This window comes from Urocampus carinirostris, chromosome 2, assembly GCF_059441175.1.
Source record: "Urocampus carinirostris isolate Australia breed hairy pipefish chromosome 2, RoL_Ucar_1.0, whole genome shotgun sequence".
NCBI lineage: Eukaryota > Metazoa > Chordata > Actinopteri > Syngnathiformes > Syngnathidae > Urocampus > Urocampus carinirostris.
Genome location: NC_142350.1, coordinates 46,059,428 through 46,079,549, shown reverse-complemented (window position 1 = coordinate 46,079,549; position 20,122 = coordinate 46,059,428). Strand labels below are relative to the sequence as shown.

At 39.4% G+C, this 20,122-nt stretch overlaps 1 protein-coding gene across 1 annotated transcript in view; it reads left to right on the top strand.

The window, feature by feature from the left end:
* Window positions 1-20,122, top strand: part of megf8 (multiple EGF-like-domains 8) — a 53,475-nt gene that overhangs the window by 12,363 nt on the left and 20,990 nt on the right. The window contains exons 12-32 of the mRNA XM_088326748.1: window positions 505-606; window positions 2,205-2,352; window positions 3,727-3,890; window positions 5,127-5,324; window positions 7,113-7,310; window positions 7,394-7,654; window positions 8,317-8,435; window positions 8,517-8,648; window positions 8,727-8,840; window positions 9,594-9,677; window positions 9,754-9,993; window positions 11,291-11,475; window positions 11,552-11,765; window positions 12,457-12,700; window positions 12,798-12,930; window positions 13,673-13,917; window positions 15,118-15,228; window positions 15,306-15,424; window positions 17,013-17,235; window positions 18,689-19,024; window positions 19,117-19,252. Of these exons, the coding sequence (XP_088182874.1) occupies window positions 505-606; window positions 2,205-2,352; window positions 3,727-3,890; window positions 5,127-5,324; window positions 7,113-7,310; window positions 7,394-7,654; window positions 8,317-8,435; window positions 8,517-8,648; window positions 8,727-8,840; window positions 9,594-9,677; window positions 9,754-9,993; window positions 11,291-11,475; window positions 11,552-11,765; window positions 12,457-12,700; window positions 12,798-12,930; window positions 13,673-13,917; window positions 15,118-15,228; window positions 15,306-15,424; window positions 17,013-17,235; window positions 18,689-19,024; window positions 19,117-19,252 (3,706 nt within the window). The remainder of the gene's footprint in view (window positions 1-504; window positions 607-2,204; window positions 2,353-3,726; window positions 3,891-5,126; window positions 5,325-7,112; window positions 7,311-7,393; window positions 7,655-8,316; window positions 8,436-8,516; window positions 8,649-8,726; window positions 8,841-9,593; window positions 9,678-9,753; window positions 9,994-11,290; window positions 11,476-11,551; window positions 11,766-12,456; window positions 12,701-12,797; window positions 12,931-13,672; window positions 13,918-15,117; window positions 15,229-15,305; window positions 15,425-17,012; window positions 17,236-18,688; window positions 19,025-19,116; window positions 19,253-20,122) is intronic.

The following is a 20,122-nucleotide window of genomic DNA, read 5'->3' as shown; positions in this document are numbered from 1 at the left end:
ATTTTCGCGTAGAATCCTACACTGCTGTCTGTCACGTCCGCAATAAAGGCGCGCTGTGTGATAGGGCGCGGCTAATATTTTGAATTAAATTATAGATTTTTGTGTGCGCCTTACGGGTGTGAAAATACATTCTATAATTTTTTTTTAATAATGTGAAATAATTTCAATTGATGTCTTGTTTTGTCAAGTACCTGATAAAGCCAGGAAAGAATCAATTCGAAAGTCCAAATCAACAATGCTAATAAAATCTTGGTATACCAGCATGCACTGTAATTCTGGCCACATTTGAGTAGATTATGTTATAAAAAATGTTATACCAGACGTTTTTTCTTTGGGCTATGTGTGTGTTTCTGATCCATGGTAAATTCTCATAGCATCATGTAATACATATATATATATATATATATATATATATTACATCTCTGACATTTCTTTTTATCACAGCAATAACGCCAAATAGGGCCCAGGTCTAATTTATATCTCATATATATTCTTTTTAAATAGGATGCTCTTTGTGCCGAGGCCTTGGATGAAAGCATGTGTCTGAAGAACCCAGAATGCAGCTGGTGTGAAGGCCGCTGTCGAGAGTATCAGCCCACCAATCAGGTAAAGTGCCACTCAAATCAAAACAGAGCGTCTCACGAGGAAGGACGCTTCTAACACTTGCTTCAAAATCTTTCCTTTTCTCTTCTTCACTCCCTTATGGTATTGCTTTGGATTCTACTTAGTTTGTATTTTAATTCCAACAAACTTAAAGCCCTAGCTTTTAATATTTGACCACTAGATGGCACTGTTTTCCAATGCAAATAAAAATCAGTGCCACAGCATGCAATAAGGCGTAAGACAAACATGGTGACGAACTCAGTAGGGATTCCACTCTGTAAAAGAAATACACGTTTCTCAAACCATGATTTTTTTTTAATAAAACTGACATTGGTATAATAGTTTTTGTATTTATGCCTAGTATTCAAATCGATGTTTTCTTTTGTTTTACTGAAAGTTCTTTTGTGCCACTAGGAATCTCTAAATATACACACCCTCTCTTTAAATATTAACTTACAAATGTCCAAAGAAAGGAAAGCTGATGACTTCTAATTGATTAAATCAGCTTTGGAAGGATTGACTCGGGAAAAAAACACTCTACATCCCCAGCTCTTGCTGGAACACTGGAGGTTATCAATAAAGCAATTGCTAAAAAAAACTGTAATGGAGATCTTTGTTGATAATAAAACATGTTTTCATTAATCTATATTAATCAATAATCTTAAAAACTTTGGAATCAGATGTGTTGTATTAAGTTGGCTACAGAGCTATCTAGAAATACATTTAAACAATATCACCAATATTGAAAAAGTTGTGAATATAATGTTCACCGTAGACATGCAATCACTAATTACAAGACCCTCCAGAATTTTGACATATAGTGCAACCCTCATAGACAGCATATGAAATGAAATGAAATGATCTGCATTTATATAGCGCTTTTTAAGTCAATGACTTCCCAAAGCGTTCTACAATGTGCTCCGCATATCCCAATAGCGGCCTTGCAGCCATGTAACCTGCTTATTGGGGGTATTAGGGGTTCAGTGTCTTACCCAAGGACACTTCGACATGTAACACTGACGAGCCGGGATTCGAACGGGGATCCCTTGATCCCAAAACGAGCGCTCTACCTCCTGAGCTACTGCCGCCCCATATAAACAAACATAATAATAAATGAGACAGAAAGAGGGACGTTGATCAATTACAAACTCAGATCATTTACCGGTTTTCACGCACTTTGACTGGAAACAACATACTCCAAAAATAAGGCAATAAATTGTCTATTAAAGATTACAGACCTAACAAAATATAACTGCTATTAAAAATGAGTCACGATGAGAAGGATGGGGAGAGAAAAACGCTTATCTGTAAAATATAGAATGTGATTCAAACAATCTGATCATTTCAAAATTGACTAACAAATGACATAAGATATGATCATTTTTTTTAATTTATTGATAGAAGAAGCGTCTAAAGTAATTTTTGGGGGACAGGTCTCTCAAAAAAGGGTTCGGCTTAAACCTGTCGACCCATTTTTCTTTTCAGATTATTTGTTAATTTTGAGATTTTGTGGTTTTGTGTTGTTTGTTTCAACATAATTGTAATGAACAATAAACAATAAAATACAAAATAAAAAACAACAATATGTGTCGCCCCCCCAGTGCGGCAGCACCGGCTGCCTGGGCCTGTCGCGCTTCCTGTCCGACTGCCAGTCCTGCCTTGTGTTCAGCGGCACACCGGCCAGCCTGGCCCGAGCCCCCGGCGAATTCGGCTGGTGTGTTCAGAACGAGTCCTGCCTGCCTGTTTCAGGTGAGGGGCAAAGAAGGGAGGAAGGAGGGCCGGTATGCTGAAAAAAATATTTCGGGAGGGACTCGATTATGGGTCGGGCGCTTGTCAGAGATCAAACGTTTATGGGTGTTTTCTCTGTGTCAAAGGCAGGCACCTCAAGTAGATAAAGCATTCGGTGAATTTTGCATTATAAAACTTCATTAACATATCTACAAAAAGTACCGTAAAAAAAAAGTAAAGCTTTCCAGTGCCTCGTGCACATTATGAAGAGACGCAGAGGAGACACAACCACGTTGTGCCACTACTTGTATAAAGAAGTAACGGATCTTTCTAAGTGGTGTCTGCTAATTGAATATTATAGCAGGGCGTCAAGTGACTAAAAGGGATAAGAGAGGGGACACACCCAAGTTGTTTAACTACTTCTCTAGAAAATCAAAATATACTCAAATGAGCTACAAAATTTTTTTGAATTTTTCTCACAAGTAGTGTCGGCTTTTTGAATATTATAGCATTGCTCAGATGACTAATTATCTCTCAGGCGTCTTGCGCACAATAAAAAGAGGTAATAGAGGAGACCCGGCCATGTTGTGCTACTACTTCTATAAAAAAATCAAAATATGTATAAATCAGCAAATGCTTCTAATTCTTTCTAAAAAGTAGTGTTGGCTGATTGAATAATAGTGACTTATGTTAAATATGAGCCACATGAATGCTTAGAATCTATTTAACAAATATCAGCTCATTAAATATTATACCGTGGCGACAAGTCACTAATTATCATGCCTCTCTGCTGTTTCATGCACAATACAAAGATATAGAGAGGAGACACAACCAAGTTGTCACACTACTTCTCTAAAATAATCAAAATATAGTTTAAAGCGGAGCATAAATGCTTCAAATCTTTCTAGCAACTTATGTCAGCTAATTGAAAATCATAGCGTGGCGTTAAGTTACTCATTATCGGGTCTTTTTTGTATCGGACTGATAACTTTGCTCATTTACATTGATCTATGACATTTGTTTAGATTTTGAATAATTTTCTTATCACCTCAATAAAGAAAATCACAATAAAAATACAAACAAAAATTAACGATTATTAATTTATCTTGAATTGATCTCGTTATCTCTGAATAACATTTTGCACTGATAGAGAGCAGCCTCATTGACACTGCAAAACACCAACACTTGGCTGAATTGCGCCTGGGTGCAATAGTAGACGTCCTTCAAATTCTTTAAAAAAAAATGCCATGCCTCTACTTTCTCAACAGCGTAGCTTGGCAGAGTTCCTCCACTCTGACTCTCGCCCGACCACAACCGCCGTAATATCATTGAGATCTCACGAGGTCAGATTGTTTTTTCTCGCCTGTTGCTGACCTCTCCCTCTCGATCTCGCAGAGCAAAGTGCGTGCCGTGTGGACCAGATCTCAGGGGCGTACGGCTGGTGGGGGGAGCGTACCCTTTTCCTAACCTCCCTCCACTCCTGTCGCACCGAGAACTATGTCCCGGGACTGCACCTGCTCACCTACCAGCACCCCCGCAACGACTCCCAGCCTGACAAGGTACGGAGTCCGAGTGTTGATTGCTTGTGTTAAGCTGCCCTTCCTTCCTCCAATTCTGCTTTGATACTTGTGGCTGGGATTTGCATACGTGTGAACCATTCATGACAAGATCATAAAAAAAAAGTTCAAGTCTTTAAAGTTTGCCATGTACTCTTCTTTCATTGATACAAGCATCTATTTTTTCTTTACTTGCTGAATTATTCATGTGTTATTTTTCAAGTGTCACCAAGACCGTGTGGTTTAAATAACAGCCTACAGTTGTTTTCTTTGTTTTTTTTTTGGCAATTTACACACCTTTCCTTTTTTTCTGTCTTCTAATAATTTCATATCGATTGAGGCATGTTTTGTGCACCATTTTAGCATGATCTTGTAGGGTTGTCTCGATCCAACATTTTCACCCCCGATTTTATACCAATTTTCAGTTCCCGTGTTTTCTCATAACTGGTATAATCCAATCTGATATCAGCTGGAATTAGCCTGTGTATTTTTTTGTACTTTTTTTTAAACTCATTTTCTTTAGAAAATTGAATTGGGATCGCCATAATTGGATCATTAATTTTGTATTTGTAAACATCCTGAAAATAAAAGAAACATAAAAACAGCATAGTTTAGCTAAGTTGACAATTTTTTGCGCCGGTTATTTTTTTTAAACAGCAAGTTTTTACTCTTTATGATAATTGCTATGTATTTATCCAAAGTTATTTTTAGACAACATATATAAAAGCAATAAAATCAAAGGAAGAAAAATAAACTAGGAAGAGATATGACTTTTTTCTCAGCAAAAATGATCTTCCATGGAATACTTTTTTTTTGTTCTTACTTTTTTTTGTAGAATAAGAAAATTATATTCATGATCAGTGAAATTGTGTGCAATATTTCTATCTTATTTGATACATTTTATCTTTTGCATCTCTATCTTGAACAGTTTTCTCAAACAAAATAACGTATTATTTATACTGAACTACTTCACAAGCAGATAATGAGTATGTAAAAGAAAGTTAATAGTAATCTGCTGCCACCTACTGAAGTAGAAAGAAACTAAAGATGGTGAACAACGGCAAGCATTATTGCAAGGACAAAGCTTTGCAATTTCTTGTGGACACTAGACAAGCTGTCATGGTACACTCGCCTGCCCTGGCTCAATGCTTAAAAAACGCTGCTATATAGAATGGTGCCTCTGTTGATGTCTTCACCCTCCCTGTCCCATCATCCGCCGCCCCCCCGTGCTTTTGCCAGGTGTCCATCCTACGAAGCACCACCATTATCCTCAGCCCGACAACCGAAATGGACGTTGCCCTGCAGTTCAGGGGGTTCATCCATCCCCTTTGGGGGGCCCCGACCAGCCATCACGCCGAGACGGTCTCCATGTGGGCACGCATCCAGAGGCTCCACTTTGAGGCTCGCGTGGCATCGGGCCCTAACTCCAGCCAACTTGTGAGAATAAAAGAAAATTCAGTAGACCGTTGGGATACGACATGAATCTGTTCTAAGGTTGGGCTCATGGGGATAGAAACAGTTTCAAACCCCAGTTACCTCAGATAAAAACATTAAAATAACAAGTTGGTTTTGAGTAAGTATTCAAAATATGTGTATATTATTAAATAAGATTTGAAATATACATTTAAAGAAAAAAAAGACATTTAATTTTAGTGTGGTACAGTGGAATTAGCGGGTGGATGCAGCTGGGGATGATACAACGGATTGAAATAAAAGCTATTTTTAAACTTTCTCATCCACTCTGACAAGAATTTGTCGCTTTCATCGCTTCCATATTCTTAACAACTCTTGCGATTAGCAATTGTTTACAGCAGTGGTAGGGAACCTTTTCAACCCAAAGACCCAAAAATGCAAATTATTGCGAATTTTTTTTTTCTTTTTTTTGGGGGGGAGAGAAAGATACTGAGAGAGCCACGCCATATATTTGAAGACCAAACAAAACTGCCGAACCCGCACTCAAGACAAAAGCTAATTCTTCCGCATGTTTTATTTTACTGTGTGATGTTGGATAAGTTGATTAAATCTATGAAATAATTATAATAATGCCAGAGCCCGTGTCCCATATAAATATACCACTTAAAATTTGTTACTTAGCTTTAAAGGCACTCGAAAGTGTTGTCACATTTTGACTGCAATTTTTGTGGTTTCAAAACATGGTGCAACAGAGATTTTTTGTAAAAATGTCGTATAATACTTCAAACGAGGATACCACTGTATTTACCTTGAGTGCAGATGGTGCTGGGCGAGAAGAGTGAGACACCCTGTGTATAGCTTCGCTTAATTTCCATTTTCTCTCCGAGCCTTATATGGCTCATGAGCCATAGCTTCCCGTGTCCCGGGTTACAGCCATATTCCTTAACAAGGATAACTATGCGCGTCTCAGGACGATAAATAGTTCAGCATATTCAAATTTGTTACATAGGATTCTGAACTGAACAAAGAGATAGAGAAAGGCATTGTGGGAGGTAGTTCAACCAATAGCATATCTGTCTTTTATGACCAACATTTTATATGGCATTGACCAAAATAAATGTCTTTACTATCATTGATATCAATGTTGTGAAACATTGTCATGCAACGGGATTAAACATGGCACTACAGGGTAAACAAAGTAATAAAGACTCTGTAGAGAAAAAATAAAAGACTGTCAGGGTAGATAAGCAAAAAACATAATTACAATGAAGGGCTTAAAAACTCTCCCAAATTTTAATAATAATGCAATGAAAATAATAGTGCAAAGTAACAATAGAGCAATGAAAATAAGTGCAGTAACATTAAGCAGCAGCAATAAAAAGAAGGTTTTGAGCAAAAGTATCTATTATTTCAGTTTCATTTAGCAACAACAAAAAGAGAGGAAAAAAAACCTGTGTCAAGATCTGGAAAGAAGCTGTCTCAGCCTGTTTGTCTTAGTTTTGAGGGACAGACACCTTACAGATGTAAATCGTCATATACACAAACAACAGAAAGTTTGAATTTTGAAGTTTTTTTCTCACGTTAAATCATTTGTCGTTGATGTCGTATGGTGGGAAAAATGCCGTAAAAAACATCCCAATACACACCTAATATCAAAACATCCTAAGTCAGGGACATTGTATCCCGGGGTTTACTGTATTTCTAAATGTTACATAAATGGTTGTACTCTTTTACATTAAAAATATTTTCTGATGAAAATCTCTCATGGTCTGTAGATATATTACAAATCATTGTTCTGTTGTCTGTGAGCAGGAGGTGGTAGGTCATTGGGCAGCTCAGCAGGAGAAAGAACTGAAGCTACTTTCTCGCGCCGACGGGAGTAAGCTATTCTCCAACATGACCAGAGGCAACCACTACCTGGTCCAGGCCGAGGGCTACCTGAACAACTCGGGCTCCGGACAGACCAGTGAGATGGCTCTCATCTGGAACAGAACTCTGCCCGGAGGGAGCGTGAGTATTTGTTTCCATCCCGTTTGTCTCAGAAATGCATATTTCATCTCACCTTCTCTTTTTTTTCTTTTATTTTCACTCAGGAAATTTCCTTTCTGTTCTTGGAACCTTATCGATCGGGTTCCTGTTCAGGCTACATGTCCTGTTTGTCTTGTCTTTCGGACCAATCTTGTGGCTGGTGCCCATCGCTGTCCCGCTGCCAGCTTCGGAGCCCGGAATTAGAGCCCTGTCCTGAGGGGGAGCTCGAGGGAGGGACAGGGGCCATTACACAGCGGCACCTGCTGCTGGCACCTCAGCACTGCACTCTGTGTGAAGAGTACAGGGACTGCTCGGCATGTACTCAGGTGAATAAGTCAGATTGATTGAATGGACGATCGGTCGGTCGGATTTTTTAAACACTAGGGTCGTAGGGGCACCATTTCCTGTGCTGTGTTTTGGGTAAGTACAGCCTGGTGGCGCCCAAGCCTCTCCAGGCCAACATATGTTTCCACCCGTTCTCAAACTGGGGACTTTTCGCAGAACAGGCGAATATGCTAACCAAATGGCCTTTAGTGTCATTATACAATAGTATAACAAAACTGGAGAGCTTCTTTTTTTCAGTTCAGGTAAGACAAATTAAAAATATAAAAATGTGTAAAAGCAGAACAACTTTTTCATTACAGCAATATACTAAAGTTGGGGTATGTAGTTTGAGGTTTCCTTAAAAAGTTTCAAATTAAATATTTTCTCGATTAAGTATGTGTTAACAATACCGAACTTTATACTTAAAGAGCCTCTTTATGTTTTTATGTTTTTTTTTCACCGCTCCTATCTGCTTTTATCTTTTTTTGTACCTTTGTTAATATTGTTTTTCCTGCTGGCTCAATCTTATAATGTCTTACTATCCAATGGGGCCCACTACTAAAAATGGTTGCTCCACCCCTGCTCTAGATTATATAGGCCTGGGATTGAACCTACAATTTATGGGCTCAGATTACATTTTTAATAATGTGAGAACAATTTTCAGGATCCATACTGTGAGTGGCAGATCAACTCCAGCAAAAAAGGGGACTACCAATGCAGCAGGAGAGGACGTCTGGAGGGCTCCATACGACAACCAGTAGGCTGTCCCAGAGTCTGCAACCAGTAAGCTGACCACAATGATAAATGAATTAGTATAGCCGTTACACAACATACACTGATAATTTTGGGATTTGCTCTACCAAGGCGAAAAACATGTTCCGAATGCCTTTCCAACTCCAGCCAGTGTGCCTGGTGCGAATCCGCTCAGGCTTGCTTTTATTTTGCTGCCTATCTTACAAAATACCCTTATGGAGAGTGCAGGGACTGGTATGACAGGTAATGATCACACAGCGCTTCTCAGACACACATTATTTCTTTTCATTTTCTTATTCTTGCCCTTTTTTGACTTCCTAGTGTGCATTCTGTTCCACAATGCAAGCAATGTTCCTTTTTGAGCACTTGCAACGACTGCCTGCGAACGTTTCAGTGCGGCTGGTGTGGTGACTACAACAACCCCACCATTGGAAAGTAAGTTGTACAAAAAAATAAAAAGTTAGGGTCATTTCCCCAAATAGGATCTTTTTTCTTAACCAAAGATTATCTATTTTCTTAAAGGAGGGGTGCGCCATTTGAAGTGTCCTTAAAAATTTGAAAGTAGAATAATTTCTCTATTAAGTATGTGTCACTAAACGCCAAGCTGAGTTCAAAGAGCCTTTATCATTTTTTCCCACCGCAGTTTTTATCTTAATTTTGTAGAAGGAAGGGGGTTGTTAGAGATTGACGTTTTGCTTGTTTTTGTTAGTGTAGCATGAACATAGTAAAAGTAAGTAAAGGCTTGTTTCAAATACACTCCAAACGCCAACCCAAACCCCAAACTAGATTGTTAATTTTAATATTATTTTTATTTTTTTAAGAAGATGATATGCACGTATTGATGAATGAACTGACTGAAGCTGTGATCATGACTTCAAGCCAGGGGATGGTGGCAGATAGTTACTAAGTTTAAAATTCCGCACACCATAAAAATGTTTTCCACAAAAATAACCTAGATTTGTGTAAGACTCCTGAAAAGGTTGGTCAAAATAATCCAACTTTGCTCAAGCTTGGACAATAACTTTGATTTATTTATCACACCTCCTACAAAAACTTCCCAAAATGGCGTGATATTATCTGGAAAACCTCAAAACATTGATTGAACAAAACAACCTAGAAGATATAACAATGTAATGTATTGGTTATATTTATTTTTTTCACCAAATTGCTTAATTCTTTAATTCTTAGATGTTTGAAAGGCGATTGGGCTGGAATGGATGACCCATCTGTATTCAACTGCAGCGTTGCTGTTGCCGAAGCCCGAGCTTCTAAGTAACTTTTATTTTACTCACAACAAAATAAAGTACAAAAATACAATACAACTTCAATTTTGTTTTTTCCTTTCCAGCCCTGAGCCGCAAACGTCTGCGCCCCCTCGCCCTCTGGATATGGAGATAGAGCTGGAGCACATGGTAGAAGAAGAGCAAGATGCTGTGTGGTCCTACCCCTCGTGCCCCGACGTAGAAGAATGCCGCCTGGGCCTCCACAACTGTCACCTCTTTGCCACCTGCATCAACACACCCAACTCTTATGAATGCCACTGTGAACGAGGCTATACAGGGGACGGGACATTGCACTGCAATCAGACGTAAGAATTTGTGATTTCCTGATTCAGAACAGTAATAGATATCATATACAGTAGACCCTCGGGATACGACATGAACCTGTCCTAAGGTGGGGATTGCAAAGAGAAATTGCCGTACAACTGGAGATATAAACCAATGCTAATTAGCGCCGACCTCCCGGTACACCAGATAATAAACATTTAAAAAAAGGACATAGTAAGTGCTGCTAATGTGTAATATGCGTGTACTTGATCAAAAAAAGATACATAAGAGAAAAATTGCAAATTTTGTTTACCCTTTGCGTAATATGACTTTGCTTGAACAGTGGAGTTAGTGGGTGGATGCAGAGGGAGGACAAGAAGGCAGATTCAAATTTTAAATAATTTTAAAAAGAGGACTGTCATGCCCTCACACAACTTTATTGTTTTGATTGCCTCCTTATTCTTAAAAGTAGTCCCGATCGTTGATTAGCTGATGCCATATTCCTTAGCCAGTGTAACGATGCATGTCCCCACTTTGGATTTGTTGATTATAACAAGCTTTGTTTTCACAATTACTGTATTTTTGCTTCTCCCTTTAGCATCACTGCAAGGTTTGGGACCCATAGCATACAAATACCGTACAAAATATATGGTATTGTATCCCCAACTTTGAAAGTCTTTAGTTATTCTGAACTGAATGAAGAAAGAGGCAGTTCAGGCAATAGCATATCGGCATTTTCATATTATGCCGTGAAGTAAACCAATGGCGGAGTAGCATTTTATTTGATTTCAATCAAAGCGGACAGGCATCTTAGAGACGTAACTTGTCATATGCACTCAATAAAATAATTGTTGATATTATAGGGTTGGAAAAATTCTTTAAAAAAATTAACTAAACATTGTAAAGCAAAAACTTTGGAAGGTGTGGTTGTCATGTCCCGGGGATTACTGTAACTTAAAAGAAAAAATTTGCTTTAGATGAGATACATTTTCTGCCTGATTTTTTGCAGTGATAATATAAAGTGTAACGTTGTGTAATAGTTATTTTTTGCGCTCTATTTTAGTCAGTAGAATATATTAATATATTTACAGGAGTAGTCAAAGTTAAATCAATTTTGGAAGTAATTATGTCACAAGTATGTAATTTCCTCTTTTTTGAGGGGGTGCTGAGAAACTACTACAGTGTGTGCACTGCTTTTCAAGTTTTTTGGGACACTTTGTGGCATTTTAACTAAATTGTTATCCTTTTCAGAAGGATATGAAGTTAACTATAACGAGAAACCACTCTACAATTGTATTCAATATATTTTTCACAATATGGCCCCTTTTAAACACACAGATGCTATAACGAGTGCCGAGAGGGTCAGTGCAGTGGCAGCCCACGTTTCGAGTGCGAGTGTTCACTGGGCTGGACGTCCGATCCTGCCACTCTGGTTCTGAGCGGCGTGGAGTGCGACGTAGACTGCGGCTGCAACTTTCACTCCACCTGCATCACTGCGCCGGGAATTTGTGACGAATGCCAAGGTGAAACTTCAAAACGATATTATTTTTCTTGTGCAGTTCTTCAGGACTCAAGTTTTTTTCCGGCTCATGTGTTCAGAATGGACAACAGGGCCCCACTGCGAGCACTGTCGTCCAGGGAGCTTCGGCTCAGCCTTGGCCGGCGGCGGTGGATGCGTGCAGTGCGAATGTAACGGTCACGGTGACCCGCTGCGAGGATATTGCCACAACCAGACCGGCCAGTGCTACTGTACACATAACACTCAGGGTACCCGCTGTGAGTCCTGCCTGCCTGGGTACTACGGTGACCCCAGGTAAATTTAATACAATTTTATCATAAAGGCTCCTTCGCCCTTCAGTGTCACTTGCCTTCCGCAGCGGGTTATGCACACAAATACCGCAGAGTTTTGTGATTCAGGCTCCCAACCCTTGACAAATTAAAAATTTTAAAGGCCTTTGTAGAAGCTTCTTTTGCTAGCTGATTACACCAGCTCTTACCAACTCCAGCTAGTGGCTCTTTTCAGTCATTCCGGTTTTACCTCGTGGGGAATAACAGTAGCTTTCACGTCTCGTTGCTGGTTAAAAATAATTCTTGCTCGTTAAAAAAAAATATTTAAGTAGGTTTACAAATGTTTACCAATAGTATCATTCAATATCAAGATTTAATTTATTGTCATTAACTTAAAAATGCCAATGTTTAGATATATATACTATGTACATATATTCAGTTTTATCTGTACACCAAGGTGCAACAAAGTGTAAAAAGTGCATTGTGTTGTGGCTTACTACCTATGAGTTATTGTCCTGCTGTTGGGGGGGCTGATGGACATCATTTGGGCTTCCGTAGTTTGTATTTTGCCACTGCACATGCTTCAAAACCAGTGTCTCTTAGCACCTTTTCTTACTTTTTCATTTGCATCTATTTCAACATAGCATAGCATAAATAGTAGGTAACACATACTGTACTAGCTGGTCCATGCTAATGAATTTTTTCCCCTCCTTTAGGAATAATGGGACATGCTACCGGCAGTGCCAGGGTCGCTCCGTTTTGCTCTCATCTTCCTCCTCGTCCACTACTGTACCTCTTTCCTCATCTTTGGGTTGGCGAAGTGGCACGGAAAAGAAAGGCGGACTCTCACATTGCCTTTGGGTGCTTTCGGTGACTGAAAGCTTGGCGCCATGTCACCCCAGACAGCCATGCCCGCCTGTTGCCCTCACGTTGCACCCCGACTCCCATACACACTGTAAAGTGAGTTAGTGTGCACATAAATGTTACCTGTAATGGTGAAATGTTTGTAATGATTTGAGTTCACATACATTATGAATTAATTATTGTTTTTTTGCAGAGCTCCTACGTTTACGTGTTCGATGGCCTTCCTCGTTTCCTGGACAACGGCGTTGTACATTCTGATCATAACCTCATAGGTGCATTCTGTGGCACCACTAGGACGCAGCCAATCACCGTCGAAGCCACCTCAGGTATCACGTCAAACATAGAGAAAGCCCAACAACAAAAAAATCAAATGTATTTGTAAAGCATTTTTCAGTCAATGAATTGCCACTCAAAAGGATAAATAACAGCATTCAGTGTACAATGAGAAAATAAAATCCCCTTCTTTGTCCAGACGCAACAACCCAGAAAACCTAATACACAGACATACACAAAAATGAAAAGAAGTATTGATGTAAATAAAATATAAGTATTGCAAGGCACAGAGTAACCATGTGAGGAACGGGACCTAAGAAAAGCTTATCCTTACTGATGATGGCAGAAGATGGCCTCAGGAAAGGATTTTCAGCCATTTAACCACACTTTACAGGTGCATTAGTTTGTATGGCATTATCCTATGAAGCGGCATTGCCCCCAGTGGGTCGCACCCAATGCTACTCCTAAACAGGACACTATGCACTTTGCATTAGTGCAAGGATTACTTATTAATTTTGACCATCTTTTATGGGTCATGCAAAAAATGAAGATAGCGTTTCCTAGTGCTAAATTGTAATGGAAAGAACTTCCTGCAACTAAAATTGTAAGCTACGTATTCATTTTTTTTCAAAGTCCTTAAAAAGTGCTTAAGTTTAGGCATGAAAAAACACATTGTATAATGAAAACAAATGGGACAAATAAGATAGTCCAAGACTGTTGAGACATTTAAAAACTAGTTAAAGCACCTTAAAATCGCTGAATGAAGATGAACACTTGCCTGTCACCCTCTCCCAGGCGTAATCTCCGTTTACTTTGAGGCCAACGTTTCGTCCAACGAACCCCAAGGTTTCAACGCTTCTTTCTGGGTACGGCGATGTCGACAAAATGAGAGTGGCGACGGGTCACCTGCTTGTCTGGGTGGGGCGCAGTGCCAAGGCGGGCTTTGCCTGTGCCCCACAGGATACGGGGGGCCCCATTGCGACCGGCTAATGTGTCCTCAAGACTGTGGAGTTGCTGAGGGCCGAGGAGCTTGTAATATCGTAAGTTGAATGAACTGTATTTGTACAGGACACGACTGGGGATATGACAACAATATATTCCGAGGTGGAGATCATAAGGATAAATTGTCGTATGGCGAAGGAAAGAAACAAATAGCAATTAATAACATCAGTAACTTGATAGTACATAGTAGGTACTACAAAACATGTGTCTAAGAGTTATTAACACAATAAATAACTATGTGTAAAGGGAAAATCCATTTTGATTTACTTTTGGTGTGACATGACTTGAGCTGGTACAGTGGATTTGGTGGATGGATTTAAAACGAGGATTGTCATTAGAGGACTTTGTTCCTTTATTTTTAATAATTGTCACAATCTTCGATTGGTTACAGTCATATTCCTAAGCCAGGTAACAATGCTTGTGTATTCTTAATATTTCTGTTATTTCAAGTGTTTTTTCATGGTTATCATCTTCTTGCCTTTCCCTTTAGCATCAATTGCAATTATTGGGACTCATAGCTAAACAAATTAAAGGTTGCTACATGAGATTTTGAACTGAACAAAGAGAGAGATAGGCATTGCAATTTCATTAAGTTGTGACGCAAACCAGCATCTAATATGACTTCTGTCATTATTTGACTCACTAGAGACGTAACTCGTCATACTTGTGAACATTGTAAAATTTTTGGGCATGCCAAATAATTTTCCTTTGATGTCGAATGTTGGGGAAAATGCTGTAACGAGGGCCCGAAAGAAAATCAAATCCCAAAAAATAACGTGAAAATAGTAAGCTTTGGATGCTGTAATCTAAGGGTTTACTTTATTTGCTAATATTATATTTATTGTACTAAATAACTAAAATGGGCTGTAGTCAAGTAAATGTGCACATTACATTTGGGATAGGTAATATATTAAACGTTAATTTGCCAAAAATGTAAATCACAAAATGATGAGAATTGTTAGTATGATTTGATTGATGAATGGCCATTATTCTCGTTATACAAGTATAACAAAATTGGAGGGCTTCTCCTTTCAGTTCAAGTAAAACAAGTTAAAAAGGTAAAAATGTGCAAAAGGATAAAAACGTTAAAAAAACAATATATTGATGAAATGTAATAAATCAGGGCATATTCACAGTGGCGGTTGTACAGAACGTCATGCTCATAAATGCTATTGATGTGAGTTCAGGGTGGTAATGGTCTTAAGCGACACTGTCATAATACTCTCCGCTTCCGTCAGAGCCTGGGAGTGTGTGTGTGCTCTGAGAACTGGGCCGGCGCCGACTGCTCAGTGCCTCGAGACTCCAACAGCCTGGTTTGGGAAACACTCCTGGACACACAATCGACTGTGGTAAAGAACGCCTATTACAATTCATTAAACATTAAGTGCCATATCGCGCCAACATTTCGACATGTTTTTCCCTGCAGAACCAGGCCCACAGGTTCCTGCACAGAATGGCCCACTCTCTTGTGTCTGGACCTCATGGAAATATTTGGATGTATGGGGGACTCTCTCTGTCAGAGGGAATTCTGGGAAATATTTACAGGTAGGGAGCATTCACATCTAATTTAAGTTGGGTATTGTTTAAAGGGATCATCTTTCACCAAATATATTTGAATGTAGATGATCAAAGTGCCATATTTTCTGGACTATAAGGCGAACTTAAAAACCCCAATTTGTCTAGAAATTGAAATGGCCCCTTATATACTGCAAAATACAGAGGACAAGATTAGTATGTGCTATCATACTGGAAATGCACTTAGGTATAGTTATGCATTACCAAACAAAGTTTTCCGGTTCTGAGCAATGATTGTGCAATTATTGGTCAAATCAATAAGCATCGCTGACCTTATTTTACAAAAACATTGCATGCAACGCAAGTCAAAACGGAATAGTGATGGTGAAAGTTCCGGGACTGTACCACTTGACCACCAGTGGTACTAATGACATTCGACAACGCATTAGACCGTATTTCATTATCACACTACAGACGCTGCCCTACTTACGAACGAGATAAGTTCCGGACGATCGTTGGTAAGTTGAATTTGTTTGTAAGTTGCCTCAGTGCTATATTTTGTATGTCTAAGGTTTATATAAGTATGTTTAAGGCTTGTTTAAGTAACCTGTATTGTTTTGTACTAAAAAAATAAACATTTCATAAGGTAATATGCTCTATAAAGATAAATAAAGTTGAGTGTAACTCACTTTTGAAAGATGGGCTTCAAGAGCTCCTCCTCTATGGTAGAGAGTGGACGAAAAAAAGCAATCCAACCATTTTCTCAACCGCATCAAGCTTTCTTATTCCACTTTCATTTCAAAAGAAACGTTTCTCCTCTTCTTTATACTTTACACCAAGCATATTGAATGGATGCACGAGATATGAACAATAAAAACTCCAAAGTTCTTAGCGTGCTGGAGACACAGAACAGTTTATTTACACACGAACTAGGATGAGGAAGACGGATTTCTTCTTCAGGGTGGATGCCGGGTGACTTCTCACAGCACCGCCACACGCCCACAATACAAAATCTAACTTACAGCAATGTCCGGATATTTTTCAACGGCATGACATTTTTTTTTGTATTTACCGTTTTTTGTAAGTAGGGGAGCGTCTGTATTTTTACTCACTATGCAAGAAACACTGATTTGCATAGTAAAATCTGATAACTTAAACAGTCTCTCCACCTCTTCACCAACGAATGTTAAGAGTATGGAGAAAACGAGGTCTTTAAAAAAAATCTACACAAGCTCTTAAGTACGCATACATATTAAACAGGGAGGTTACTGACGCACAAGCGAAGAAGCGGAGCGACTGCTTAATGTATTAAAATCCACTATGCAATTCAATGTTTTGGCAACGTGAGTAAAAATGGTATAATAATGGGATATGTTCTAATGCCTTTTCGTGTGTCTTTTGAACTACTAGTGATCGAGTGATAATGTATCTGCGCTTGCCGCCACAACTTGGGTTCAAATCGCATTGCATTTTATGTTTTGCCATTTAGTTCAGTGGCTCTTATTAATGAATTGCATTCATATGTACCCATACAGTCAAAAGCTTTTACTCAATTCAACGCTCCTTAAATTTTGGTGCACCTTACAGTGCGGAAAATACAGTATTTTTTCTTGTTCAGATACTCTGTGTTAGAGCGCCGTTGGACTCAAATGTTGACAAGTTCATCTGACGAGGGTTCCACGCCAGCACCACGCTACCACCACGCCGCTGCTCTTCTGAGCAGCCACAAAATGGGAAACAGTCACAGCAGCATGCTTGTGGTTGGAGGAGTCACCCAGCACACTGTTGCTATGGATACTTGGAGTCTCAATCTTAGCAGTTTGGTGTGGAAAGAGCACAAGGTAGAGAGCATTTCATTCCAAACTTTAAAGCAGGGGTCAGCAACCTTTTTTTGTGTGGAGTACCACTTTCAAATTTCCTTGTAAATGTGTGCCACACCAAGATTAATAACTCGCACAACATTTTTTTTAATATCCAACAGAGTTGTGATTTTGCACAAGTCCAAATATACAACATGGATACACATTGAAATTGTATAACTGACCAATTTATCTTCCACTATTCTTGTTCATCAATAAACTCTAAAATGAATGTGAGCAACATGAGGAAGCGCCTGTAGACATCCATGACTTCAACTTTTTACCTAAAGAATCAACCATTTTTTATTAAAAATGAGCTACAATCAAAAAACAAGTGATATGGACAGCTACCATAGCATTAATCAATAAAATATAATTGCAGAAAATATCAAAACTTTAAATAACAGCAGGAAGGCAGAAGGCTACTTGAAAATAAGTGCAACTGAAATAACAGCTGAACAGCAGTACACACACACACACACTCACTCAGAGTACATTACAGTAGGAGGACACACACACACACACACTCACGCTTTCTGCCAGTTCCTCCACTCACCGTTCAAAACTTCTGTCTGACATGGGTAAGTCTTCATCCTTTTCTGATTGTCTCTTTGTTAGGCAAGACATCAGACAAAATCTCTGGGCTCGACAAAAGCGCTTCTTTAATATATTCCCCATCAGTAAATGGTTTTCCGTGCTTTGCTATGCAGTGAGCAATGTGATAGCTTGCTTTAGTGGTGGTGTTTTTCGCAGTGACAAAGGTTTTCAGGGTCCGTGTTTGTTTGCCGTACTTGGACACAGTGCGTTTTAATGTTTCCGCCTTGTCAGACTCATCCTTGAATTCCTGTTCATGTTTTGTCATGTTTCTCGAAGCATAATGCACAAACAGCACGGTCAAATTTTTGCACAAAGCCCCAGTCATCTGTCCACTCTGGTTGGAAAGGCCGAGATTTTTTTCGCTGGAGGAGCTGTCACGATTTATTCATTTATTGCGCATCGTGTGTTTCTGTGGCTGGGTTAACACACGAATCTTTCCTCCTCCTACACTCCTCGGCGCCGCGCAGATGCACACTCACACACTGAGCAGAGAAGAAGGGGCGCTACCGTAAAGCCCCTATCACAACGCGGCGCGCAACTGAAAATGGCTAAATTTAAGGTGAAAATGTGCATTTTTAAACATAATCATTATTATTTGTATTATTTTGCCGTGACCTCGCATGCCACTGGTTAACCCCTTGCGTGCCACTGCTGGCACGTGCGTCATAGGTTGCCGACCCCTGTTTTAAAGTGCAAATATTGTAAGGCCGGATTATCTTATCCATATCCCTGGTGTCTACTGCCTAATTGATATCCCAGCATTCTAATCTTTCGAATGTTTTACCAAATTGATATCAATGACAACAAAGACTTTATACGTCTATATCTTCTGTGACAGAGCGCAGTACTGCCCCCGGTTGCAGGCCACACGTTAACTGTGCGTCGAGACCACTCCGTGCTCCTTATCGGAGGTTACTCCCCAGAAAATGGCTTCAACCATCACTTGTTGGAGTTCAGCCCTCACACGGGAAACTGGACCATGGTGGCGCACATCGGCACGCCGCCAACGGGCTTATACGGCCACTCAGCTGTCTACCATGAGCAAACAGACGCCATCTATGTGTTCGGAGGATATCGCTTCCACGTAGAGGCTGTGGAGCCGTCTGGGGAGCTTTACAGTCTTTACTACCCCAACTTTACTTGGTCGCTCCTGGTACCCTCACAGGGTAATAAGGTACATGTCATTTAAATTTCATTATTGCCTAATGAATAGTTGAGCTGGGAAAAATAAGAATAACTCTTCTTTTTTTCCCCCTATCTTTATAGCCCATCACCCGGTTTTTCCACGCAGCAGCCCTCGTGAAAGACACCATGGTCATTGTCGGGGGTAGGACAGAAGCGGAGGATTACAGCAACTCTGTGTCCTTATACCAGATCAACTGTAACACCTGGATCCAAACTGGTTGGGCATTTTGTCTCATCTAGGGCTGCTATCAATGACAATTTTAGTCAACTAGCCACCGCCTAAACTATTAGTCGAATAATCAGATAACTATTATGTTTTTCTTGAATTTAGCATGAAGTTGACTAAAATATGTGGCAAATGTTAACAAACACTAGAAAAATGGGTACAATGAGAAATGTGTATTTTATTTAATATACTGCCATTCATTCCGAAAAAATGCTGAAAACAATTAGGCGCAGTGCTCGGTCAATGGCCATAAATAAACCTCTTAGGAACAGGCAAATAAATGATACGTTAAAATCAATTAAACATTTCATCATCCCCTCTAAACCAAGAACAGGTTTATAAGCAGCAGCAGTAGAACAGTAAATTAAACAAACATGTTTTTTGAAGTTCATTCCTGTCAACCTCAGCCAACTGCTACCCTTATTAATGATTGCAATTCCCGTTTTTAGGCGTTAATAAACCTTACAAACAAAATTCGGCACCTATTTGCTCAAAATAGAACAGACTATGTAAAATACTGCAATAATATTAGCAATCTGCAATGAGGTATTTGTCTGCTACCAGTTACCAGGCCAATCCAGATTAGAGCCGTATTGGGCAGGACGAGATCGGTCTAACAAAAAAACGAGTTTTAAGAAAAAAAATTCCCCTACAAAAATTATTATATGGCGTACCTAATTTAAATGATCAAAAACATTTCAGGAAAAGTGTGTAAGTTGACAGGTATGACATTTATTGGTCATCTGGAAAGTCTCTAACCCAAGTACTTAATGATTCTCAACAACTGATTCTTCTAACAACTGACGTTTGTCATTTTTAACGTTTTAAGAAAGGACATTAGTTTTTCAGATTGCATGCATT